At 38.9% G+C, this 27498-nt stretch overlaps 1 protein-coding gene and 1 long non-coding RNA gene across 4 annotated transcripts in view; one reads left to right on the forward strand and one right to left on the reverse strand.

Annotated features, from left to right (window-relative positions):
• Positions 1 to 101: 101 nt before the first annotated feature.
• Positions 102 to 24992, reverse strand: LOC109449695 (uncharacterized). Of its 3 annotated transcripts, XR_012494019.1 has the most exons (5): positions 24613 to 24992; positions 18660 to 18695; positions 17806 to 17897; positions 1019 to 1279; positions 102 to 384 (listed from the first exon to the last, which is right to left on the reverse strand). It is a non-coding gene; the product is annotated as an uncharacterized LOC109449695 (long non-coding RNA). The 3 variants fall into 3 exon arrangements; XR_002137744.2 differs by lacking the exon at positions 18660 to 18695; XR_012494020.1 differs by lacking the exons at positions 17806 to 17897; positions 18660 to 18695.
• Positions 24993 to 25292: 300 nt separating this feature from the next.
• The window catches only part of PKP2 (plakophilin 2), a 77144-nt gene continuing 74938 nt past the window's right edge, over positions 25293 to 27498 (forward strand). Inside the window, exon 1 of the mRNA XM_019736575.2 lies at positions 25293 to 25526. Coding sequence (XP_019592134.1) covers positions 25304 to 25526 — 223 coding nt within the window. The 5' untranslated portion in view covers positions 25293 to 25303. The remainder of the gene's footprint in view (positions 25527 to 27498) is intronic.

A 27498-nucleotide genomic window follows, 5' to 3' on the forward strand; every position in this document is an offset into this window, starting at 1 on the left:
TCCAAGTACAAAGAGCAGAGTGGAATGCAACATCATACATATTTCAAGAATTAGTTTATTCATAAGCAAAGCACTTACATGCAGAAAAATACAATCTGTCATTGTGGGTAGGAAGAGGAGGGCAGAGATAGAATTGTATTTATTTTTTCAAAATTATATAAACCCCAAAACTTGTATTAAAATCTGAAAAAATACAAACTTAGATTACTGAGAAATGGCCTCTATTCAACACACACACACACATACACACACACTCACACACACACAGTTTTTGTGTTTACAGATCTTTGCCTTGACATTCCTGAAGCTTGTAGGGAGAGTCGAATCTCAGGCTCTATTTATTACATGATGACAGACTACCACCACCACTCCTCTCTTCCACACCTAGACAGACAAAGCAGCAGCTGTTAGGTGTGAAGTCCTCCTACTTCTCTCTCCCTCTAAACTAGGAGGGCCAGGCTTCTGTCTTTCAGCCCAGCCATGGGTCACAGCTCACAGCAGATCATGTTTTACCTTTCTCCCTCCCTCCCTCCCTCCCTCCCTCCCTCCCTCCCTCCCTCCCTCCCTCCCTCCCTCCCTCTCTCTCTCTCTCTCTGCCTTTGTAAGTAAGCACCCTCAACACTTTGCCTGGAAATCCCCTGAACTGTATCTTGTGTTTCTTACATTACCTCAGATGACAGTGTTGCTAAACATTCTGCCATTACACAAGGACCTCCTACATCCAGTTTCCAAAAACATTTTTATCAATTCCCTTGAAGCCCTCACTGGCAACCTTCTGAAAGGCCATCAGGCTTCTACTAATAGTCTCTTCAGGACACATTAGACTCTCACTTACACTCTCCTCAGAATCCTTCCAGCTGCCACCCACTGCCACGTCCCAAAACCTCTCCCACATTTTTAAGTTTTGCTATGACAGCACTCTACTCCGAGGTACCAAAATATTTAATAGTTATCTAATGCTGCATAAGAAATGATTCCAAAACTTAAAACAACAAACAATCAACATTTATTATCTTACACAATTTCCATGGGTCAGAACACTGGACTTGGATTAGCTAGGTGGTCCTGGCTCAGAGTCCAGATAGCAAACGGAGCTACAATCATCTGAAAGCTTGATGGTACTGGCAGATCTACTTCAAAGTAGACTCAATTACATTGCTGACAATTTGGGGATAGTTGTTGGCAAGTGGCCTCAGCTCTTCATCATGTTGGTCTTTTGATACATCTACTTGAGTGTCCTCATGTCCAGAGACTAGATTTACTCTCCTGTCTGAAACAACTGAAAAACAAGATAAAATATACGAAACAACAGTGTTTAGACACTGGACATCAAACAATGCAACACAGTTATCCCTGAGAGGAGGAAAGCAAACAAAGCAAACACTATAATTGCCCAGCTTCCTCCCTGAAGAGTTTCCAGGCATAACTCAGGGAAAAGGAATCCAGGAGAAGTCTGGGGATCTCCTAGAGTTGAAGAAACAGAGCTGGGAGCCCAGCGAGGCCAAGACTCCTAGCATTAATGGAGAGAGGGCCAGAAAAGAGGGACCAGTGGAGTTCAAAATATGCTACCCCAAAATATAACACCGCCGCATATTGGATATTTTAAGCTGAAAGAGTTGGAGAAAACAGCAAAACCAAAAGGTCACTCTGACCTTTCCCCTCTCATTCTCTCCTGAAATAAGCCATAAAACCCTTATGTGGGAGGTGCCTTGCTAGACCTGGAGGAAAGAAACATCCTTATCTCTGAAGACAAAGGGACATAGAAAAGAATCCTAATGAACAAGCCTTGCTAAGTTTCCCCGTTTACTACAATTACCTCATCTTCCTTAACCTATCTTATTCCTCTACGACTGTTCACCCTTCATCAAACCTAGCAAAAAAGTACATGGTGTTGCTGTGGGTCTTCTTTTCCTGATGAAGGCTCCTATGTCATGTAAAACTTACATTAAGTAAATGTGTGTACTTTTCTCCTGTTAATCTTTTTTTGTCAGTGTAGTTTCACACCCAGCCAGCGACCCTAAGAGAGTCAAGGAAAACTTTTTCCTCCCCTACTACAGCCACATAGAGAAAGAACTCCAGAGATCTTAAGAAGGACTTCCTCAAGTCTTCAGCTGAGTTCTGTTCAGCACATGCATATGAGAAAACTACTTGAGGTCAGGGAACAAACAACCAGAAAAGATCAGAGGGAATAATCTTCAGAGCTCACACACGGCTGGAAAATGCTTATGTTTCCACCCAGCAGAGTGCTCAAAAGGCCTCAGTGTGGGGCAAATGAGCTCTAGACTAAGGGGTACTCTCATCCTGCCCAACAAAGGCTGAAAATGAGCCTCAAAATTAAACTGTTCCAAATAACTGTATCCAAGAATAATGTTCAGGAAAATTAATAGAAAATACAAAGTACCCAGTACTCAACAGTAAAATTCACAATCTCTGGCATCCAATAAAAATTACTAGAAATGCAAAGAAGAAGGAAAATAGCACCAATAATACCAATAATAAGGAAATCAATCAGTAGAAAGACTCAGAAAGATACAGGTGATAAAAATAGTAGACAAGGACATCAAAATATACATTCTCTATAATATATTCCTTATGTTCAAGGACATAGAGAAAATATTGAGCACATTAAGTACAGAAATAAAAGGTATAAAAAAATTTTTTAAGAGATGAAATATAATGTCTTAAGTAAAAACTATATTGGTTAGGATTTATAGCTGATTAGACACTGTCAAAAAAACCATTAGTAAACTTGAGGCATATCAATAGAAACTATCCAAAATGAATCACTGAGAAAAATGACTGGAAAAAAAAAAACACTGGAACAGCATATCAATGAGCTGCAGGACAACTTCAAACAACCTAATTTACATGTAATTTAAGTTTCTAAAGAAGGGGGAAGACAAAAAAATTATTTAAATAATGGTAAGATTTTTCCAAATATGGTGAAATCTTAAGCTATACATCCAAGAAGCTCAACAAATCCCAAGAACAAGAAACATGAAGAAGGGGCTGGCCTGGTGGCTCAGGCAGTTAGAGCTCCATGCTCCTAACTCCGAAGGCTGCCAGTTCGATTCCCTCATGGGTCAGTGGGCTCTCAACCACAAGGTTGCCAGTTCAATTCCTCGAGTCCCGCAAGGGATGGTGGGCTCCGCCCCCTGCAACTACGATTGAACATGGCACCTTGACCTGAGCTGCCGCTGAGCTCCTGGATGGCTCAGTTGGTTGGAGTGCGTCCTCTCAACCACAGGGTTGCTGGTTCGACTCCCGCAAGGGATGGTGGCTGTGCCCCCTGCAACTAGGATTGTGACTGTGCCCCCTGCAACTAGAAAATGGCAAGTGGACCTGGAGCTGAGCTGCACCCTCCACAACTAAGACTGAAAGGACAACAACTTGAAGCTGAATGGCACCCTTCACAACTAAGATTGAAAGGACAACAACTTGACTTGGAAAAAAGTCCTGGAAGTACACACTGTTCCGCAATAAAAGTCCTGTTCCCCTTCCCCAATAAAATCTTTAAACAAACAAACAAAAAAACAGAAAAACAAAAAACATTAGCATTCTTATGTAGACAGTCATGAATAAATCACGTTAGTGGTCTTTAAAAAAAAAAAAAGAAAGAAACATGAAGAAAATTATACCAAGGCACTCCATAATGCTTAAAATAAATAAAAAAGCAATCCTAACACAGCTCTTATCACTACTTAACACCACATTTCACTCATTTATACAATTAATAGTTTACTATCTCTTTCACCCCCTTGAAAGATGAGCTTTATGACAAAAAGAAATGTATAATTTTTATGTATATATTTCAATATATAAAACATCTAGAACTGTGCCTAACATATAGTAGACACTCAATAAATATGTGTATGTACATGTGAGTTTAATTACTTTTTACTTTATCATGCCTAAGGAAACAAAGTCTAGACTGCTTCATCAGCTGTACTATTATGCTGTTACTCAGAAGCATATGCATGATACTGGCCACTGGGCAAGCTTTACAGGTGTTCTACACCAATTCTGTGAAGCCCAACTACATGACTCAACAGAATTTAACCATTAACACTAAGCATTTTAAAAAGGACAAGAGACAACAACAACAACAAAATTAAAAATGGGCGAAGGACTTGAATAGACACTTCTCTAAAGCAGATGTACAAATGGTCAACAAACAAACACATGAAAAGATGTTCAACATCACTAATCATTAGAGAAATGCTTTCAAAACCACAATGAAAGTCCACCTCACACCGATTAGGATGACTACTGTAAAAAATAAAGCAGAAAATGACAAGTGTTGACAAGAATGTAAAAAAATTGGAACTCTTATGCATTGTTTGTGGAAATATAAAATGGTGCAGCCACTATATAAAACAGCATGTCTGCTCTTCAAAAAATTAAAAATAGAATAACTGTATTATCCAGCAATTCTACTTCTGGGTATAAACACAAAAGAATTGAAAGCAGGGTCTTAAAAAGATATTTGTACATCCATGTTCATAGCAGCATTATTCACAATCGCCAAAAGGTGAAAGCAAGCCTAGTGTCCATCATTAGGTGAATGGATAAGCAAAATGTGGAATATATACACAATGGAATGTTATTCGGTCTTAAAAAGGAAGGAAATTCTGACACATGCTACAACATGGATGAACCTTGAGGACATTATGCTAAGTGAAATAAGCCAATCACAAAAAAGACAAAATTTTTGTATGATTCCACTTATGTGAAGTACCCAGAGTAGTCAAAGACAGAAAGTAAAACGGTGACTGCCAAGGGCTGAGGTGGTGGGGGGTAATGGGAAGTTGTTGTTTAATGGGTATAGAGTTTTGGTTTTGCAAGATGAAAAGTGTTCTGGAGATTGGTTATACAATAATGTGAATATACTTAATGCCATTGAACAGTTCACTTTAAAAAGATGGTAAATTTTATGTTTTTGTATTTTACCACAATTAAAAAATAAAAAATGAAATTAAAATAACCTAAACATTTGAAAAAATAAAATTAGATTATTTTGAGTGAATGCACAAAAAGGAAAGGAGAGAAATGGCACCGTATCACCAATCCACCATATTCTTCACCTCTGACTCCATGGCTTTGCTCCTCTTGTCACTGCCTGACCCTACCGCTATCTTCGCATGTCAAATTCTGTCTTTCAAAATCTATCTCAAATATCATTACCTCACGATTTACTGATTTGTCTAAATAAAAATCCTTCCCACTTCTGAATTTCTACAGTCATTTATCTGTACTTTATTGATCTTCTACAGTGCATTTTCCTTATACTCATGTTTTATCTCCCCCCAAAATTTAGAAATTCTTTAAGTGTATAGGGATTCTGTTTTCCCCCATTTTTAATTACATTTATTAGGATAACATTGCTTAATAACAGTATATAAGTTTCAGGTGTACAACTTCATAATACAACATTTGTATATTCTATTGTGTGCTCACCACCCAAAGTCTAGTCTTCTTCTGTCACTTACATTTGACCTCCTTTACCCTCTTTATCCTCCCTTTACCTCCCTCCACCTCTAATGACCACCATTATGTTGTCTGTATCTATGAATTTGTTAGTTTTATTGTTCGTTTGTTGCTTGTTATTTTATATCCCATATATGAAAGGAATCATATGGTTCTTGTCCTTTTCCATCTGACTTATTTCACTTAGCATGAAGCTCTCAAGATCTATCCATGTTGCCACAAATGGCAATATTTCATCCTTTTTATGCATGAGTAATATTCCATTGTATATATGTACAACATCTTTATCCAATCATCTGTCAAAGGACATTTGGGTTGTTTCCACATCTTGGCTATTGTGAAAAATGCTGCAATGAACAAAGGGTACATATATCTTCACAAATAAGTGTTTTAAAATTTTTCAGATGGATACCCAGAAGAGGGATTTCTGGATGATATGGTAGGTCTAGTCTTAGTTGTTTTAGGAATCTCCACATTGTTTCCCACAGAGGCCGTACCAACTTACATTCCCACCAGCAGTGTACAAGGGTTCTCTTTTTTCCACATCCTCTTCAACACTTGTTATTTCTTGTCTTATTGATAATAGTAATTCTAACCAGTGTGAGGTTTGATTTGCTATTTCCTTCTTTGCAACTACTTTGAAATTTTACTTATCTTAGGAAGTTTTTCCTAAAATAATTATCATATCATATGCTACTGTATATTCCATACATGACTTTTAACTCATTATGGTTTTGATTTGTATCTCCATTATAGCTAGTGAAGCTGAGGATCTTTTCACATATCTGTTGGTCATTTGTATGTCTTTTTGGGAGAAGTGTCCACTCAGGTCCTCCACCCATTTTTCTAATTGTATTGTTTGTTTTTTATTGTTGATTTGTATGAGTTCTTTACATATTTTGTATATCAGTCCCTTATGAGAGGTATAATTTGCAACTATCTTCTCCCATTCCTGACCTATTTCTTAAAATGAATTTTATCTCTTTATCCTCCCGGCCTTTGACTTCCCTTATTCTTATCATATATGCTAAATTTGACAGTCGGCATTGTCCTTTATCCAACATTTAATAAGTGTTTATTGTAATCTTGGATGGCAGGCATTTGCTAGACTTTGGGGACCTTCTCCATGTCTCTTTACTCTTAGCCCCCAATAATTATTCTTCCTCCAGCTGCACTATTTCAAATATTCCTTAATAAACAACTCCCCTGAATTAACTGCTTTGGATCTCACCTTTCTCCTACCTAGCAACCCTGCCCTCCATAGACAGGCCTTCTATCAGGGGTTCTGTTAGGATGCTTTCAGATGCAAGTAATCAAAAAAGGAAGGGAAAACTGACTAATGGAGACTTAAACCACAAAGATATGATTTATGGTTAACAAAAATCTAGAGGCAGGTAGTTCCGAGCAGTTTAGACGCTCAAAGTGCCAGGGCTCCAGGTTAGAGTATCTAAGATTCTCTTGGCCTTTACAGCAAGGACACAAGACAGCTCTCGTAGTTCCAGACAGTACTTCCTCCCAACGGTGTACTTAGCAAAGAAGTCAAAGGACTTTCAGAAAGTAGCTTCCCACCAAGTGTTCTCTCTATGATCGATGTTTGTCCCATAGTCTCCGGCGATGTCCCTTATATTCCATTGCCACAATGAGAACCAAGACCACCCTCTCCTCACTGGCAAAGAAGAATGAGATTAATGTGACTGGCTCAGTCAGTTATGGTTTTCCTCTTGCACAAGGAGGAAGGTGGTTAACTTTCCTGAGCCCATGGCTGCTGCCTGTCCAAAATCTCAACAAAAGAAGTTTCAGTTAGCATGGAGGAAGAGAGGCAATCACTGTTGGGTAAATAAATAGCTGTAAGGGCTACAAAGCCACCCAGTCCTCCAGGAGCAGAAAACAGCAGCATGGCAGCCAGAGTTATATCTGCCTCACTTTTTATCCATAACTTCATAACTTCATCACACAGGGTGCTCAGTAATATTTCAAGATAGAATAAAAGGCTTAAAGATGACTTGAAGAGGATGGCAAAAATAAGAACAATATTTTAGTGCATGCGTGTATGTGTGCGTGTGTCTGTGTGTGTATGTGTAGAAATATTAGGGTTGGATATAGGAAATCTGATCCCTGAAATACTGAATTTTAAAAAACTGAACAAAAGCACATAACACATACAAAGGTATATAATAATTACTACATATAACTCTAAAAGTCGTGTATAGAATATACAGTAGCATATGATGTGATAATTATTTTGAGAAAGACTTCCTACAGAAAGTTAATTTTCAAAGTAGTCTGAAAGAAGGAACTAACAAATAAGGAAATGGGTTAGAAGAGCACCCAGGAATGGGACTGAATCAGAATTAAAAATATCCGATAAAGACTGTATTTTTATCTCTTCCTATTTCTTTTCCTTAATGTCATTATCTTCCACTCCTAGCCACTTCTTATCATTCTCTGCCAAACTTATTTCATAAACAGTCACCCCACACTGCCTCCATCTCATCTCTTAGTAATTGCTCAACCCTGGGCAATGTAGCTTTTCCCCTCATCATTCTGCTAGACAAGTGTAGAAAAGGAAATGCTTTTGGATGTTACCTAGTCTAAAACCCATCTCTTCTTCTCCTCATCTACCCCAAAACATGGAGCCTTATTCCAGCGATGAGATGCACAGAAGAGCCTTCCTCTGGAAGAAAGAAGATACTGGAAGAAATTCTGAGTTATTCCTCTAAAAAAATATAGATGGCCCTTGGTACATCCCAGGCTGTCAGCGATGTTCTTCTCCTTCATTCTCCAGTATTAATTTTGCTTATCAGGATTTAGCCCATTAGGCTTTCACATACCCTAAGTTAAAGTGATTAGTAACGCATATTAGCTCAGAAGATCTTTATGGAAAACAATAATAAAGATAGAAGAATATGAGACACAAGCCCGAGACCGAAAGAAATGTAGAGTATTAGATCGTGCTCCTAGAGACTGGGCAAATCCCTTAAATTCTTGGGTCTCACTTTTTCCACATTTAAAAATGGAAGGAAAAGGGGGAAGTTAAAAGATATCTCAAGAATTTTTGAGCCAAAAGATTTATAATTTTATGAAATTCTTTTCTCAAAAAAAAAAATCTCCAATGACCCTTTTAATTGTTACACATAGTATTCGTTTGTCTTTTCTCATTTTCCTTTGCCTCTGCAGCATTTGGCACTCTTGACCATGTATTCTTCTTTCCCTTGATTTATATGAAAGGTTGTGATTTCCTTAAAAGCAACACTTAAAATAACTGCATATGGTTGTGTAGGATGAGCATTGCCGAAACCACCACATCCAAAGGGCACCATTTCAATCAAACACATCATAACTATGTCCTTGTTATAAAACTTTTCTACTGATGACAGTAAACTATCTTGTCCAAAAAATATCACTATGACAGTTGTTGTTGTTGTTTTTAAGATAACCGTTTGTGATTCACAGAAAGGATCTCCTAGGCTGGCAGTAGCACTGTAGTCAATGCCAGTGTAGATAGGGACAGAACGGGTTCAGTCTTAACCCAGCTACTAGGACTTGAAATTTTACTGTCATCTTGGACTATTTCCTTTCCTCAACAAATGACTAGATGTATTCAACTGGCTTTATTTTTTGAGCATTCAATCTTTTTAAATTAAGAGACACAGAGACAGACAGAGAGACAGAGAGAGAGAGAGAGAGAGCCACAGTAGATCACACAAGCCAACCCTCCTTTTCTCCAGCCACAGTAATTGCCAGTCTCCCTACCTCCACCAATATGTCTTATAGACCACTACCAATTATATGATATGATCATCTCTTTTGTTTTCTTGACAGCATTTTCTTTATTGCTGAAGAAAAGGTAAGAGTCATCATGTTCTGGTCCAGTCTACTCTTCTGGCTTTATCACCTGCTTACTCAGTGTTACATACCCCTGGGTTGGAGGGAAATATAGAAAGATTTGCCTGCAATATAAATGTTTATGCTATTTCTGTGTCCAATTTTGTTCAATCCATTTTTAACATCTGATTGGGTAAAATAAAAGTGAAAACTCTACCTTCTTATTTGGGGCCTTTAGATAATTTCATAGGGATTTATAAAGTTCCCAATATTTCAATCCAGGCACACTCTGAGTTTAAGGCAAAGCAAAGAATTCTTTCTCATCTTAGAATGATTTATTATTACTCAGAAGCTAAAGAAAAATACTAATTAATCCCTCCCTATTATTCGCATAAGAATGTGACATGCAGAGGGGTGCCTCATCACTTAGTCATTCACAAATTTTAGGACATTTAGCTCAAAAATAGATAACTCAGACAAGTCTAAATTTGTCTCTCTGTTTTAGTGTTTCTGGTCATTAAATTGTCTACAGCAGCAAGTCCATGACCCACCATATCAGCTTCCTGCTGGTTTTAGTTTTTACATAAATTATCCTTCTGCCTAGTTTCTAAATGTATCAGCCTTCTACTTGTGACTTAAAATGAGTGCGCTTCAAGGAGTTGAAACTAAGGACCCATTGTTTTCCCCACTTAGAAGACGGCTAAATCTAGAGTTCTAAAATGAAACATATTTCCATTTAGTTTCAGATGTTAGAAGCGTACGATAGACATAATGAATAAAAGAAAAACTAAGAAAGATGACATTTGAAAAACACAGGAAGGAAAATAAAGAGCTCTTCCTGTGAACTGGTGACTTCGTTTCCCAGTTCTCGCACTAGCATAGGTAGGCTGGCATTAGTGGCTAATCTAGCTTCATTGGCATGGCTTTAACCAAATCTTTGGTTCCACATACAGACTCATGATCCCCGGCACCAAGAGTAATCCCGTTTCCTCTGGGTTTTTTCTTTATAATTGAATGTTCTTCCACTGCCAGTGTTTTGAAGCACCACAGTCCAGAACAACTAAATGTCTACATGCCAATTAATTGCCTAACTTCCTCTTCTTTCTTTTGTTTGTTATTTGGGTGTGTCTCTGTTTAGCAATTGTATTTTTAAACGGTGTATATCAAAGTTTTATAAACTTAGTCATAAAATAAATACTGTGAGGTCACTGTTTAAAGGAAATCTATGGTGAATGCTAATAGAAGGTAAAAATCCTGACCGCCACCTCTCAATTTCTAACCTATAAAATTCTGGTTTCCACTTACTAAGTTGCATCAAGTGGGATGCATAAATAACCATTTTTGGTCTTTGAAGTAAAAAAGTGTTCCAAATCTACTTTTACTTTGTTGTTGTTGTTGTGTTGTTTAATCAAGACATTTTGAGTGTTGTTATTCTTTGGATACCTAAGTCTTAGTTCACTATGGATGGTTATGAAAGGAGCTTTGACCGTCGTCATAGACTCATTGAGTTTTCGTGGCATCGGCCTGATGGATTCTCACTTTAGTCAAGTTCACAGTGCTCTCTCATTTATGAGTCAATTGTTTTAAAACCGCTGCCAGTCTCATCAACTGTATCATCGTTTTTGCATGTAGAGTTTAGTTTAGGCTTTCCTGCACTTCACTAAAACCACCTGGCTCTGTAAACTAAACAAAGATGTTTACATTGGATAGCACTCAAAGCATCACATGTCAGGGTCAAATTTTGTTGTTTTGTCATTCTCTTAGCATTTCTGGTGAGTGAGGTATGCAGGAACTAAAGAATACATTCTCAAACTGAGGTGTGGGCAGGGAGGTGGGGAACAACACCCGGTTTAAGTTAATTCATTTAAATATCCAAGTCAAAGTCCCAAATGAAAAAGAAAATGCCCTATACCAACCACTTGATGTCACTGCAGTAGCTCATCCCCAGCTTTGGAGAAGGATAGAAATTGGCTCCATAAGTCACCAGAAAAGAAAAATGAGACAAATATAGTTTTAATATTTCTTCACGGACATTTTTCAAAAGGTAATCAGTGTTCCTGTTTTAAATTGAGTTATTCCACAATGTTGTGTTTTGTTTTTTTTTTGCTCTGCAAAGAGAAGGGAATTACAGGAAGGGGCTAGGCAGATACTACTGTACTGGACAAAGGTAAATATTTCATTCCCATGTCTGCAGTTCTCAAACGTAGCTGTGTATCAAAATTTATCTGGGGATCTTTTTAAAACACAGATCACTGGATTCTACCCAAGAACTACAGAATCAGAATCTCTGGGGTGGGGCATAGACATTTATGTTTTTATAAGTTTCTCAAAGTGATTCTGAATATCAGTAAGGTTTGGAAATTTCTGTTCCACTTTGTCCTACACCTCTCGTGATTTATAATATTAGAGAATGTACGCTGACCTGATAGTCTATGTAACTGAATAATTTTACATTTTCACAACCTCAAATGCCACTCAAAATGAACTTTTTGGATGCACTTGATCTCTCGCTCAACCCTTCTTTCTTTCATCTCCTTTCCTTTGTAGCGCTTCTGTATTTTTCTCTTCTTTAAATGTTATACAGTATACATTCCCTTAATAGCAATGATTATATATTTTGCTTTATTTATATATCTATTTTCAACTGAAGGAAAGCTGAGCTTATTCCATCTCCTTTTGCTTAGTCTTCCCTTTTATGAAAAGCACTATCTTAGTTCCAGAATTATGCCTAATAATAAAAACAAACTCCCTTACTAAATTTACACATTATATGTAAAATATGTATTTTTTTAAATAACTCCCTTTACTGGCCAATTACTCTCCTAATCCGGTATAAAATAGTTCATATACATATGTACATTCTCTCACAAAATCCTATGTAAATAGTAACCTTAATGTGTCTTTACAATGAAAAAAGTGAAGCCAAAATATTGCCTCCTCCTCCCCCACACCCTAATCTTCAAGTCAGAAATCCTAACACAAATACCTTTTCAGGTTTTTGCTCTTTCCTTTAGATGCTGATTTGTCTTATCAGAAATATAATCACCTTGCTACTCACCAATTAAGTGTCCAGTGTGTGGACTTCAAGGAAAATTAGACTACAAGTTCAACATAAAAAGCCCCACATAATGATATAATATGCAGTCTTCTTGATGAGTCATTATCATTTCTGGTTACCAGGGAAGAGAGAACAATGGCAAACCCCGGAACTGAGAGCCAACTGCTCTGTCACAATCCTACACACTTAGAATAGTTCCCAAAATTCTGCTGAGTGAGGCACAGAAGAATCTATACCCTGGAAAAAGCACCCAATGAGTGGCGCTACCTTTGGCTGATACATTCAAAATTATAATGTCTTCTTGTGTTCTTTCAATAACACTCAGTGCATTTCAGCTCTTCTGTAGGAAATGTCAATAATCTCAAGTTTCTTGCTTGCTTTTAGACTTCAAAGGAAATTTGTGACCAAACACAGACTCATCCAACCAATCATTTATGTAAGACATACTGATTTAATTTTAGTATACTGCCTCATTCTGCCTTCCTCCTGACACAACAACTGGGAAGAATATCAAAGCAAAAATTGCATAGCTAAGTCTGATAACAGCCAAAATAATGATTATACTAGCACCAGATACTTCAAACACTGCCAACAGAAAGAAAACAGATACCACTCATTTTGCTTTCTTGGGTAAAATTGAAAAAGAAATTCTGAATCCACGTTGAGTGCCAAGTCCTGTGTCTAGTGATCACCCAGCTCTGATTTTTTTAATTAAGGTGAAGTTCACATAACATAAAAGTAATCAATTTAAAGTGAACAATTCAGTGATATATATCATCTATTATGTCACGGTTATATAACCACCACCTCTATCTACTTTCAAAACATTTCTATCACCCCAAAAGGAAACCCGGTACCCACAAAGCAGCTGCTTCCCATTCCCCTTTCCCCCAACTCCTGGTAACCACCAATTTGCTCTCTGTTTCTGTGACTTTATCTATTCCGGATATTTCATATAGAAGTAATCATACAATATGTGACCTTTTGTGTCTGGCTTATTTCACTTAATGTTTTCAAGGTTCATCCATGTTGTAGTATGTGTCAGTACTTCATTCCTCTTTATGACTAATATTTCTTCACGTGGATATATCATGATTTGTTTAATCTCTTCATTTGTTGATGGACATTTGGGTTATTTTCTCATTTGAATAGTGTTGCTATGAGCATGTGTATATATATGTATCTGTTTGAGTACCAGTTTTTAATTCTTTCTGGTGTATACCTAGGAGTGGAATCGCTCAGTAATACAGTAATTTTATGTTGAACTATTTGAGAAACAGCTGTGATACTTTATGTAGCACATCTCTTGTCATCAGCCTCCAATGAGATTAGAGGGAAAAAAAATTATAGGAGTAGGTAGAACAACTTCAATTAAACCAGCAGTTCTCAAACTTTTTGGTCTCTGTAACTCTTTACACTCTCAAACATTTTTAAAGAATCCAAAGAGTTTGAATTGTGTAGGGCATGTCTATTAATATTTATTGAACTAGAAATTAAAATAGAATTTTTAAAAACAATGGAGCCATTATATATTAACATACATATTTCTTGGAAAGGTAACTGTATTTTCCAAAATTAAAATATTTAATAACAATTAGGGTGGAATTTTTATATATTTGCAACTAACGTAAGACAGCTGGATTCTCATTCCTACTTCTGCATTCAAACTGTTGTGATAAGTTATTTTACTGAAGTACAGGAAGAAACGCCAGCCTCACACAAATCTGTAGTTGGGAAAGGGTGGAGTGATTCAACAGCCTTTTCAGATATTTATGAGCATTTTCTTTGATACTACATGAAAACTTAAGGAACGATAGAATCTTAAAGGTTAGTTGTGATGTGGAATCTGACATGATATTAATGAATTTGTCTTCCTTGGTTACATTAAAATCCATCTGTTTATTAAGCACTTTGAATAGCTCTTTCATCCATGCATGATTGTAGCATTATAAATGTTGGCTCACCGAGTTCTGTAGCTCCTCCAAATGTTGATACACATCTCATTATACAATAACAAAAATGATCATGTTTATTAGCATCACCATCAAGCTCATCAGAAAAGCGTGAGAAGCTTTCAAGGTCAGGATTGTGACAGATATATGTTTTCCAAAATTCTAATTTTTATTCAGCTTTTTGAGTCTTGTCATTTGCAACAAATACCATGTTTCCCTGAAAAAAGACCGTGTCTTATATTAATTTTTGCTCCAAAAAACGCATTAGGGCTTATGTTCAGGGGATGTCATCCTGAAAAATCATGCTAGGGCTTATTTTCCGGTTAGGTCTTATTTGGAGGGAAACACAGTACTTGTAGTTTGTGTCCTTGAACTGACAGGCTTAGTTCACTCATTTTAAAAACAAACAAACAAAAAAAGCTTGCCAATTACCCGAGTCTGAATAATGATATTTTGTCAGTCCTTACAAGTGAAAAATATCTCATGAAAAAAGGGACTAGTTTCACTCACAATTCAAACAGCCGCGCAAATGCTTTCCCTCAAAACAACTCTGATTCTTCTGTATGCAGCAGAAGTTCTTTATGTGTGTTTCCAAATGAGTCATACAGAAATTTTGAAAGACACATACTCAAAGATCAAGCTTTAATAAAATTAATCATTGTAACTGCTCCATCAAGGACATTCCTAAGTGAAAGTGGATTTTCTTTGTTATGCAAGTGTGTGGCAGTAAAGATAAAGAGCTGCTAGTGCAATGCTGGACCACAGCCTGGCCAACAGTTTCTCCTACCACACCACTGGTTTCCACCCTCAGTGTAAATGTCAACACAGTGGAAAGGGCAGGTAAAGTTTCAATAGTATTATTATGAAAACAGTTTTACTTTCCAGAACTCTCCGAAAGGGTCTCCGGGAACCCTGCAGAGTATGCTTTAATAAACACTGCTGTAAATTAAGAAGCTGACCAGAGAAAATTTATACAGGAATCGCTTTTTAAGGACAGGAATATAAATTTGGGCTTCCCAAACAAATCAGTTAAAAAGTGTCCCAAGGGTTGCTTGTGTTAAGAGCCAAAGGCAACAGAGAAAAGAAAAGCAGCAGTCTTAACCTCCTAGGCAACCAGACTTCTTAGGGGTCTTTTTAAACCTCCTATATAACAAATGCTTCTGCTACCATTTCTTCCTCTGCCTGAGAAAACACTTGCTCGAGAGCCCTGAATTCGGCTATGATCCCTATTACTCCTGAACCACCACTGTGGGATCTTAGTTTATCAACTCATCTCCCTGTTCCCTTCCATTGCAGAGACTGTAAGTAAGTAGATCAGTAGCTGAGATGCATACCTCAGGGCACTGTCACTCCCCCAAAACTTTCTGTGACTCTCCACTGACTAACTGCAGTTTTCTCATAGGGTCCCCAGAGACATTTTTGCCTCTAAAAATTATCCATATATTACTAAAATTTGATACGTGCTGTTGTATAAAGTACAAAATCAACTGTTAACATTCAAAGCCTTAGAATTTGGTCCTCAACTGAATTTCTTGCACTATGGCCCATTGATCCTTTTTCCCTATGGTTCTCAAACCTGGCTGTTCATCAGAATCACAGTGAAAGCATTTTTCAAGCTACAGATTCCAGACAAGATCCATGAGATCCTGATTTAATTGCTCTGCAATGGAGCCCAAGAATCTGTGTAATTTTTAAACTTGCTTCTTTGATTCTGATATTCAACTGGGTCTATAGACAGGAGCCGGAATTATTCTAATCTGACTAGTTTCTTATTAGCCTTCGAACTATCACACTTTTCTTCTACCTCCACATTTCTGCTGCCTACCTTCTTATACCCTCTACCCACTTTCCACCTAATCAAATTCTACCCACCCTAAAGACTGAACTCCATTAATACCCAACCACAGTCTCTACAAATACCCTCCCTGACTGCACCACCAGGAAAGTGATCTCTTATTCCTAGGACTTCGGGAATACTGTTCATCTTTCCAATTAATTTGGCACATCATCCATACCGCCTACATTACTCTTGCTTTGAATAATTTTTGACATGCTATTGTCATTTAACTTTGACATATTTTTGTTCTACCCCCCTGTCTACATTCTGCAATGGAAAGGCCTTCAGAGCAAAAATGTGCCTTCATCTTTTGGATACCAAGCTCCTAGCTACTGTCTTGCATATTGCTGGCTTTAAAAACAATATGTTACTTTGATGATACATATCTAAAACATGAAAGATAGTATTTAACAGTCACATAGCACTTCATGATTTATGTATGAAGAATTTTCATATGTTATTTTACTTGTCGTATTAATCCTATTAAATGTGGTACTATTTGTTATCCCCATCTTAAGGCAGAACTAAGGCTTAGGGAAGTCAGACAACCTGACCAAGGTTAAATAACTATTCAGTGACAGAGTAGGGAAAATCATTCAGGTGCATCTAATTCTAGAGGCTGACCTCTTAATCATTATGCTATATCTCTTTACATATCATGCATTTAGTATTCATTTTTTTATATCCTAATTTTTAAGTGCCTTATATATGCAAGCAAACATAAAACAGGCATCTATATTCAGGATATTCGGCTAAGCTCCTAAAAAATGTCATCTCATTTAATTATCACAAGCAAAAGCAAATGATTCTAAGGAGTCTGAGGGGTGGGACAAGGAGAAAACCACGAGGACAGATGAAGTCAACTTTGCAAAGGAGAGGAAGTATGAATTGGACCTTAAAAGACGGGTAGAAATAAAGTAGGCCGCCACTGAAAATAAGAGGAAATAAGCACCAACAATTTAGGGGCTGATAAAAATTTTAGCCTGGCTACTTCTAAATGTTTGTGCTGGAGAGTTCCATACAGTGAGATAAAGTCAGCTTGGTAGGGTAAGGCTGATGGGGAAGATGTTAGAAGCCAGGATAATTAATGCTGTCTTGATCCCTTAGACACTGATTGTTACCAAGGTCATTTCCTCACTTAAGTACTTTCCTGAATAGCATATTTGAAATCTGATTTATTGAGTCAGTAATTGCCTTGTTATTCATGGCCCGAAAGCTAAATATTTCTGCTCAAATCTAGAACATCTAAATATTAGTAGGGTCAATGAAAATACCCCGCAAATTATTCTGAGCCATTTTCTTAGAAGCTGTTGCCACAGTCACAACTTCAGAGAGACTTCTTTCTTACCTCCTCTACTTTATCAAAGAGCCATCACTAGGATTCCTATTTGACTTTGGTTCTATGGCCAGAACAGTTCTTCAAAAGGATTCCTGCTATTTGAGTTATAAGACTTTAAGCTCAAAAAGCGCAAACCTGAACATGTTCTAAATTTGAAATTGTTTAGTTCAATGCAATAGTGATATTCAGGAATTTCAGTTACTGCAAGAAAACTTGGGTTATAAAGATAATACAGGTGGGCTCAGGGATGCAGAAGTATGTGTCCTGTCTAGACCTGTCCCTGAAACCATGAAAATCCAGGGCTTACCAAATGGCCTTTGCTGATTGGAGGATTTAGAGGGTGGTTCTGGGATATTTGCCAGAACTCAGCAATAAGCTCTGGGTTTGAGGTTCCAGGATCTACAACAAATTTTGAAAACAGGCAATTGTTTAACCTTACCTTCAATTAGCATATTGTTACTCAGAGCATTAAGTTTAAAAATAATAATGAAACAAAATAAGTAAATCAGCCTCAGAATCCCATCTTTTATTATAAACCACGTACTTGTAAATAAACACTAAAGATTTGTCCCCACATTTAAACTCTATTAAAGAAGAGAGAACTAAAATTAAAATATATTTCTATCACACATTTATTTAACAAGCTCTGTGAGCTTACTATATGTATGGATTCTAAGAACTACAGATGAATTGGTGAACAAGTTTCTGCTTGCATGTATCTTACATTCTAGCAGAGAAGTAACACATATGACATATATACCTCTATAAATAAGAAAACTATCAGGTTACAGTAAGTACTTTGCAGAAAGTGACAGGTTTGCTACTTCAGACTGGCTAGCCAGGGAAATTCTTTCTGATGAAAAGATATTTAAACAAGTCTGAGGGGCAGCCGGTTAGCCTCGTTGGTTAGAGTGTGGTGCTCTTAACAACAAGGATCCCCACACGGGTTGATGTGAGCTGCACCCTCCGCACCTAGATTGAAACAACTACTTGACTTGGAGCTGATGGGTCCTGGAAAAACACACTTAAGCAAATCTGAATGACAGGAAAATGCCAGTCCCATGAAGGTGTGGGAAAACCATCTTCCAGAAGAGAAAAGAATGAATGCATAGGTATATTTCATTAAAAATAATAATAATAAAAGACACCACCCAACCTCACCTGGACAATTTTTAAATTGGGGTCCATGCTGCAAACCTAATAAAAGAGAACAGAACGTAATTGCTATGGTCTGAATGTTTGTATCCCCTCCAAATTCACATGTTGAAACCTAATGTCCATGTGATGGTATTAGGAGGTGGGGGCCTTTGGGAGGTGCTTAGGTCATGGGAGGGGAGCCCTCATGAATGGGTACAGCAGTGGTTTATAAAAGACACTCCAGAGAGATCCCTCCCCATCTGCCTTGTGGGGACACAGCAGAAAGATGCCTTCTGTGACCCAGGAAGTAGGTCCTCACCAGACAATGCATCTGCTGATTTCGGTCTCCAGAACTTATCAAAATAAATGTTTGTTGTTATTAAGCCACCCAGTTGGTGGTGTTTTGTATAGCAGCCTGAACAGACTAAAACAAAAGTGGAATAACAATGTAAAATAATGGGGTTGGACTAACAATTGTCTACCCTTCCTGATTCATGTCGTTTCTTGGCAATTGATTTTCTTTTGGACTATAGCAACTATATTCCAAGTGAATAGCATACTTTCATTTTTACTATTGTAAAGGTATCATGTGTTTTTCCCTTATAATAAGTAGGAATGCCACAATAATAAATTTTACTTTTAATCCCTTTTAAGGTTTAATTGTACATTTTTATTAATTTTTTAAATTATTAATGAGTATACTCTGAATAAAATCCAAGATGATAATTGTTTAAGCACCAGTGACCTCACCGAGCTGAACAAACTGGAACTCCAGGAAAGGACCGACAGGGAATCCTTCACATCCAGTGAAACAGGTCTGAGTTAACTGCACTTAATTTCTAAAGATATCCAAGGTTCCTCTGAATAGAGTTCAAACTTCACTGGTATAACAGGCAAAGAGCTACAAGTATCCACTAATTCTGGGTAAATCAAGATTGCTTTCCTTTGGCTTAGTTCCTCTAGCCATCAAAAGGTAGAAACAATCCTGCCAACATCCGAGAGAAATGTAAATTCTGGATGATAATAATAATACTAATGATGATGATAATAGCAGCTACCATTGATTGAGCATTAAGGATGTCAGAGAGTTTGCAAAGATGGTCACAGCATCTCCTCCCATTCCTCCATGCATACTGCTTGTAATAAAATTTTATGGTCTCTCCTTTAAGAAGTTGCATCTCTTGCCCCACCCTTTGAATCTGGGCTGGTTTTGTGACTGGCTTTAACCAATGGAATGTGATCAAAGTGACATTGAGCAAATGTCAGACCCTAGGCCCACTGCTTCTGCTCTTGCTCTCTTAGAACACTGCTCCAGATCACCCTGTAAAGAAGCCCCAACTAGATGAGGGCACAGGAAAGAGAGGCTTCTCCATCCTAGCTGTTCCAGCCAGCCATACCACCGAAAGCCTCCGACAGATGAGATGGCTGTCTATCTCAGACCATCCAGTCCCAGCCAAGCCACCAGTTGACCTCAGTCATATAAGTGAACCCAAGCCAGACCCATAGAAGAACTATGGATTCAACGATTACATCGTGAGAAAGAAATCATTGTTGTTTTAAGCCCTTAAATGTTGGGATGGGGTTTTTCTGCAATTACAGATAATTGATACAAAGTTCTTTATATTTAGGATCTAAATGAATCTTCTTAACAATCCTGTGAGGGCAGTGCTATTGATGACACCACATTACATTACAAATAAAGAACTTGAAGCTCGGGGAATGTAAGTAACTTGCCCAAGGTCACATAGTAAAGCAATAAATCAAACCCAGCTCTGGACTCAAGCACACATTTATATCACTCTACCATTCTATGATGATGTTTGTGAAGGAAATAAAGGGGTGGATGGGGGCTTTTAAAATCCAAGTCAGATTATTATTATTTTTCTATATGGAATGTAATAGTTCCATTTCGAGAATTTCAAGGAAATGATAGCGTGCATAAAAAAAGGAGATAAATTAAAAATTTAGATAATTTATTTGTGAAGGAATATACACATGTATCAATCAATATCTTGTATTCAAATAATGTTCAAACAACTTAAAAAGTATATAGTGCAATAAGTTAAATAACTCAAACAATACGTGACACTGAAGTGCAAGATCCTCTACAAAGTTATAAAAAGAATTCTACTGAATTTCTCTACTACCTTCATAACTAAAAATCACTAAACATTATGCTCCCCTAGAGACTCAAGTCACTTCAGAGATTTTGTTTCAGGCCAGGCCACCTCCTTCCAGATCCTTTTGTTCAACTGCACCTGGGCCCACTCAGAGGCAAACAAATTATTCAAAACGCAGATAGGTGAGAGGTTATACTCAATTAACTATTTATTGAGCACCTGCTAGTTATCTCATTGCTAGGTTCTTGGCAGAGACAAAGAAGAGAGGACCATGGTCTCTAATGAAGGTAGGAATGCATGATGGAAATTCACCAAGTTGTCCCCTCCCTTCAGAAGCCTCTCTGGCCATCAGATGATGAAAGATCTGACAACCATTAATGTAGCAGCTGTGATCATCCATCCACTAGGTAACGATTTTAACTGATGTACCCAGCTCACACATGCCCATGAACTATGCCTATTGCCTTGAAAGCCTCAGCAACCATGAACAGATTGCTCACTGCCAGCCCTCATGGTCGCTCACCTGGTTTCCACTTCCTACACCATATTTGGGATCTTTTAAAAAGAAGAATTTTCAGACCTACAGACTCACAATATATCCAAAATGGCAGACACAAAGAACGTCTGCATTCAAGGTAAACACATTAACCCGCACTGCTGTTGAAAGTCACCGTTGGAGAGTGGTGTTCAGTCCCTCCGTATTCAGAGCTTCCTTTGCAGTACTGATTCACTTTCGTTATATGTGGCTAATGATAAAACTGCTACCCATTGCCTTGGCAACACATCCATTTGCTTAAAAAGGAAATAAAACCTGAGGTTTATTTTAAAGTTTCTATCTGTCAGGTCTCTTACACTAATTTAGGAAATACTTTTTTTTTTTTTAACAGCAATAGACAATAGCGTACAAATAGTAACAGGAAATATTTCATGAGAGAAGACACTCATGAAAATGGTAGAGTTTACTTTTTAAATATAAATCAAAGAGTTTTGGTGCCACTAATGTTCTTTACTGTTCTCCATTAAAATATTATATCTGCCCTAAAATTTATACTATATTTAATCTTCTAGTACCTTCCTCAATTGTTTGCATGTTGAAATTTCCCATACTGGAATTTATATATGGTCAGAGGAAATAAAATTAGTCTCAGGAAGCCCTAACCTTAGATTTGAAAACTATAAAAGGTTAGTGTTTTAGAGCTATAGTGTGTAAGTCAGATAAAAATGCAAGCATAACACTCAAGAATTTCTGAATCCTTATTGTGAGTTCCCAGCAGAAGGAACTGGAGCCTCGTAATTTGGTTATCTGTTATTTACATTCTACTTCTACATTCCTGTGGTTCTACTATTTTTTTTCTTTTATCAGATTCTGTTGGTAAATTAAAACAAAAGGAAGAGATTTTCAAAACTGGGCCTAAACATTTAAAAGTAGCAGATTGTAGTACAGCCAAACACCACAAAAGTATTCATAGCATTTTATTTCTTCAATTTGTTGGCTAGAAGCTACCTTTATCAGTTCTCTCAGGGCTTGCTCACCATTTAGGAAGTCGACTAGGCAGCTTTCCCAGGAAACATGGCAGGGCCTGCACTCTGTTGGAATAGAAGCACATCTAGACTATGTTTTGGGGCACAATGCCAAAATCTGCATACTTCTTCACCCTGTAATTAACTAATACTATTACAACAGGATTCTCACCTCCAAGGGTACCCTTTTAATGAGTTTATGTTGATCTTACTTTCAAAGGAATTGTTCTCCTGAATCATTGAATTCTGCAAGTACTCAAAAATTATCTCAGTTTAGTTTGTTTTTATATTTATAGGGAAAATTACATAGCTAATTTGTAGAATATCTAGAATATATAATGATATCTACCTGACTTTTTAAAAGATGGTAAGTTACCAAAAGTGTGAAAACCTAAATAATTATTATTCACAGTGGTTGAGCACTCATTATATACTGTGGACTATTTTAAGTGCCTTTATGCATCATTCATTCATTCAACATATACGTATTTTCTACTATGTGTACTATTTTAGAACCTGGAGAACAGCAATAAATAAAACAGAATCCCTCCTTTTATGGAGCTTATGCTCCAGTAGGGAAACAATCAACAATTAAATAAGTAAAGCATAAAGTATGTGTAATGAAAATAAGTGCTGTGGAGAAAAATTAAGCAGAGACAGGAGATAGTGACTATGTGTGTCCATAAGTATCTATTGAAATACGCTGAGATGAGCAGAGACCTGCAGGAGGTGAGAAAATCCAAAATTGGATCTCAGGGGAAAGTTTGTTAAAGAGCACTGAACAATTATTTTGTTGAGTGTTTCTCATAACCACTTACCATTTAATCCTCACAGCAGCACCTCATGGTAGGTACTTGTGTTGCTCCCATTTTACAGGTAAGAGAATTGAGGCTTAAAAATGTAAAGAAACTTGCTTAAAGCCACACTACTTATAAAGGGCAAGTTAAGATTTAACCCTGATCTGCCTCACTCACAAACTATGCTTTTACCATCTACCTCCTGTCAAATCACCCAACTACCCAATAACAAGATTTCTACATGCTCAATATTGGTACCTACCTAATAGGATAATCAATTAAAACATCACACTTAAAAAGAAAAAAAAAAATCAATTTCAGAGTAAAAAAGTAAATGAAATTTGACTCAATCCAATAAACAAATGAGAAAAATGCCTCTCCACTCCCCTAAAGAGGGATCTAGATGGAGGCAGAGCCCTTGTAAGTTATGGCTCTCCAGGCACAAAAAAACAAAGGGTGCCCTAGCTGACCCAGTGGGGGCCGGTACGGAAATCATCTTTCAAAGGAGCACTCTCAGAGCTGCCCAAAGAGGAGACGGAGAGAGGAAGAAGGAGGAAACAGGAACAGAGTTTGTTGTTGGACATCTCTATCATTACTTCCCCTTCTGTTCACCCCTCTCTTTTCAATTGAATCTCAGCATCAGGGTTGGATGTTTTCACCTGGCTACCTAATCGAGCTCTTCACAAAGTATGATCTACCTCAAACTGGTCCTGCTGGAATGGGAAGAATTGCTTCCAAGACTGACCATCCGCTATATTAAGTACTATATTCCATAAGGACTTGGCCATGTGGCTGGCTGAGAAAGGGTGGCTTCTTCCTTGTCCAGGGGTGGGGCCCCTTGATTTCCTCTTTGTTCCCTGGAAGCTCATTGACCTGTACATTAAGTGTGTGCATAAAGAAAGAAGGGTGTGCCTAGGAAAATGGGGTAGCAGAAAGCTGTGTTCTCCAACCACTCCAGACCTGAATAAGTGGAGTTTTGCAGTAATTGAATGATTGAAGGAAAGAGAACATACAAACCAAAGCAATCAAAAGGAAGATTATCTTCCTTAATACCAGGGACAGATGTTTTTCTTTCTGCCTCTCAAGACGAGGAAAATCAGGACAAGTGGCTTATGTTGTAAATTTGAAGGTTAAGGATCCTTTCTATTGAGCGTAGCTCTCAAGGTCTCAGTAGTCAATTACAAGTGAAACATAATTGACAGCGCGATAAATATAAGTTGTGGAAGATGGATTGAAAGTTAGAGGCCCTTTCCTGGCCCCCTACAGCCTGTCATAACGAGGACTTAGTCAAACCCCTTAGCAGGACTATTAAAAAGTATCACCTATTAACAGTGCTCTTCCCTAGCACCTCTTACTGGAGTTTCTCTACGTGGGTGTGTTTGTAAGAGAGGTGTCGGTGAGCATACAGAGTACTGGGTACAAAGTGTGTTTGTAAGAGAAAACAAGCTCTCAATGAGGAAGAACATATGTTTCTGAGACTACATCTGTGCAAAATACATAGTCCCTGAAGTTGTACCAAGAAGAAGAAAAAAAACCTACCGTATTTTAAAAAGTCTTATTTCACACATGTCATCTTCTTGGCATATTTCCCTTTACTGCTTTTTCCGCCTGACCAATTAGTCCCTTCTCAGCCTCAGGTCCAGGAAAATCACGAAATGTTTCGAACATTCTGACAGAGCCTGACTAACCAGACACATTACTCACTCGGGGATCCCAGAGGCAAACCTCAGTCTAGGAAGATAAGTTGACTCTTCAGGGCGCACCTGCCCGGAGGGCGGCCCCTCCGCAATCAAACGGAAATCACACCGTTTCCGAGGGCTGGGCAGACGCCGAGCAAGGCAACTAAAGTTGGGCGCCGCCCTGGCAGGCAGTATCCTGGATGACTCCAGAGGGTGCTCGACCCGGGCGGACCGCGCCTTCCCCACTTACCCGGGGGCGGGTCCAACTGGCCAGGTATCTGCGCTAGCGGCGGCCTGCTCCGCCCCCGCTCCCAGGCATAGTGCGCCTGCCTGGCTGGAGCCGCGCCTCCTCCCCGGGGGAGGCTGGACTCAGGGGCTCCGTTGGCCGCGCTCCCCCGGGCTCAAGCCTCTCACCCGCGCGGGGGGCGGGGCCGCAGGCGGGGCCGGGACGGCGGGGCGGGGCGGGGATCGCACCAGTGCCCCCGGCTCCGCCGCAGCTTTTCCTGCAGGTCTCGCGGCTGGCAAGCGGCTCGGTCGCCTTCTCCGGTCCCATGGCAGCCCCCGGCTCCCCCGCTGAGTGCGGCTACATCCGGACGGTCCTGGGCCAGCAGATTCTGGGGCAGCTGGACAGCTCCAGCCTGGCTCTGCCCTCCGAGGCCAAGCTGAAGCTGGCGGGGAGCAGCGGCCGCAGCGGCCAGGCGGCCAAGAGCCTGCGGATCCAAGAGCAGGTGCAACAGACCCTGGCCCGGAAGGGCCGCAGTTTCTTGGCTAACGGTGAGTGGAGCCCCGCCGCCCCCCTGCACCACCTCGATCCTACCCCTTACTCCTTCGCCACCCCTCCCTCACCCGGAGAGCCCCGTGGCTTCGATTCGCTGCTTCCTGTGGGTGCAGGACCTGGTGTTCAGCCCACCTGTTGCTCGTCGTCCCTTTGTATGAGCCGCCGCGCCTCCAGACTCAGACCCGCTTACTTGGGGAAAGCACTTTTCTAAAATAACCTCTTACTCAGCTCTGTCATATATGTATCCGTGTATATTAAATGTACGTATATATCTAAGTGAAAGAATTCAGTCCAAGATTTTCACCCCTTCCTAAATTTGCTCTCTTCGGCCCCCTTGTCGCATCCCCCCCTGACCCCCTTACAGGGGTCTTAATCTGGAGACTCCGGGAATGTTATAAACACTTTGAAATTTTCTGCAGAAATTCGGTATGATCATTTTTCTAGATGAAAACACCCCTACCTTTTATTAGATTTTTTAGAGTCTGTGACCCCAATAAATATTTTGGGGAAAAAAAAAAAAAACCTGAAAGTACTGGCCCTCCTACGAACTGTATATTGGGATTGCGATGCCTCGCCCAGGTACTTCGGGGCGTTCCACACCGTGTACCGAGCGAGCGGTTGATCTAGGAAGTGAAAAAATTGGGTAGGAGGCTTTGGGCCTGGGAACAGTCACACCACCCCGCCGAGGAAGAGGGGAAGGAGGAAGGGTGTTTTGGCCCCGCCGGCTGCAACATCCCCTCGGCGAAGCTGCGGTCGCACTCGTGGACACAGCGCTGGTCTCTCCAAAAAATTAAACTTGGAGGTGAAAGAGGTTTTAAGGAAAAGGGGGTTTAAAAACACACTATATCAGTAATCGATAGCCAGGGGAGGTGGAAGGGGAAGATGGGAAATCAGTGCTGAAAATTAGAGAACATGATATGTCATTTTCTCCCCTGCTAAATAAGTCAGATGATCAGAGCCACACCATGCCTCTTATTAATTTATTTTTTCATTACAAAAGTATGATAGGCTTATTACAGAAAAGAGAAGAGGAAAGAAATTGAACAATTAATTTAGTTGGGATATCAGTTTGTTGAACTGTTTCTCTAGGAAGTTGAACTGTTTCTCTAGGAAGTAATTGGACAACAGCATATGGAGAACCCATGACGAAAAAGAAAAAAAGACCAGATTAGAGATTGAAAACAGCAGACCTGGGAGGGAGGCTTTATTGTTTTCAACTTGTGTAAAAGAATCCTAAAGGATCAGGCAGTCAATGTTTATATACTTGAAAAGTAAAGAGATGTTTAATGATTATAGTTAAATAATGTAATTGAGTGCCTACTATGTGCCAAGAACTGTGGTTTGCCTTCATTATGTTATTTATGTATCCAAAAACACTTGTGAGGTAAGTCTTTTTTTATCCCCATTTTACAGATGAGGAAACTAAGCAGTTATGTAACATTCAAGTTCCCACATATAGTAAGGAGCAGAACTGATATTTAAAGTCCCAAGCCTGAATTTTTAAACCACCCATCAGTTATTATATATTGTTAAGCTTCTTGGTTATTAGTACAAAGTAGGATTTTTATTGGACCCTAAGCCTCTTTATGGCCCCATCCTATTTTCCTCTAAATATAATTGAGGTGGTTCTGAGAGAGTGGGAGGTCTAGATAACACAGAACTACCACAATGCACAGAGAAAAAGGAATCCACATTTACTGTTTAGGAGTCTGATGACTCCAGAACAAGTGTGGCCACTTTTTCACCAGTGGAGTCATTCCACCTCTTTACTCTGTGCAGGCCGGTGCTAAACTGAAACCAAACTAGATTCTTCTGCTTGGGGGATGCAAGGAATGCACATTAGATATTCTTTCTTAACCCCTGAGAATGGCTAGCTAGAAACAGCAACCAGCCATTCATTCAACAGCAACTTGAATGAACCAGTTCATTCAACAGTAACTTGAATGAACAGAAGGAAAGGGAGTATTG

The sequence above is a fragment of the Rhinolophus sinicus genome, linkage group LG02, assembly GCF_036562045.2.
Source record: "Rhinolophus sinicus isolate RSC01 linkage group LG02, ASM3656204v1, whole genome shotgun sequence".
In the NCBI taxonomy this organism is placed as follows: Eukaryota; Metazoa; Chordata; class Mammalia; order Chiroptera; family Rhinolophidae; genus Rhinolophus; species Rhinolophus sinicus.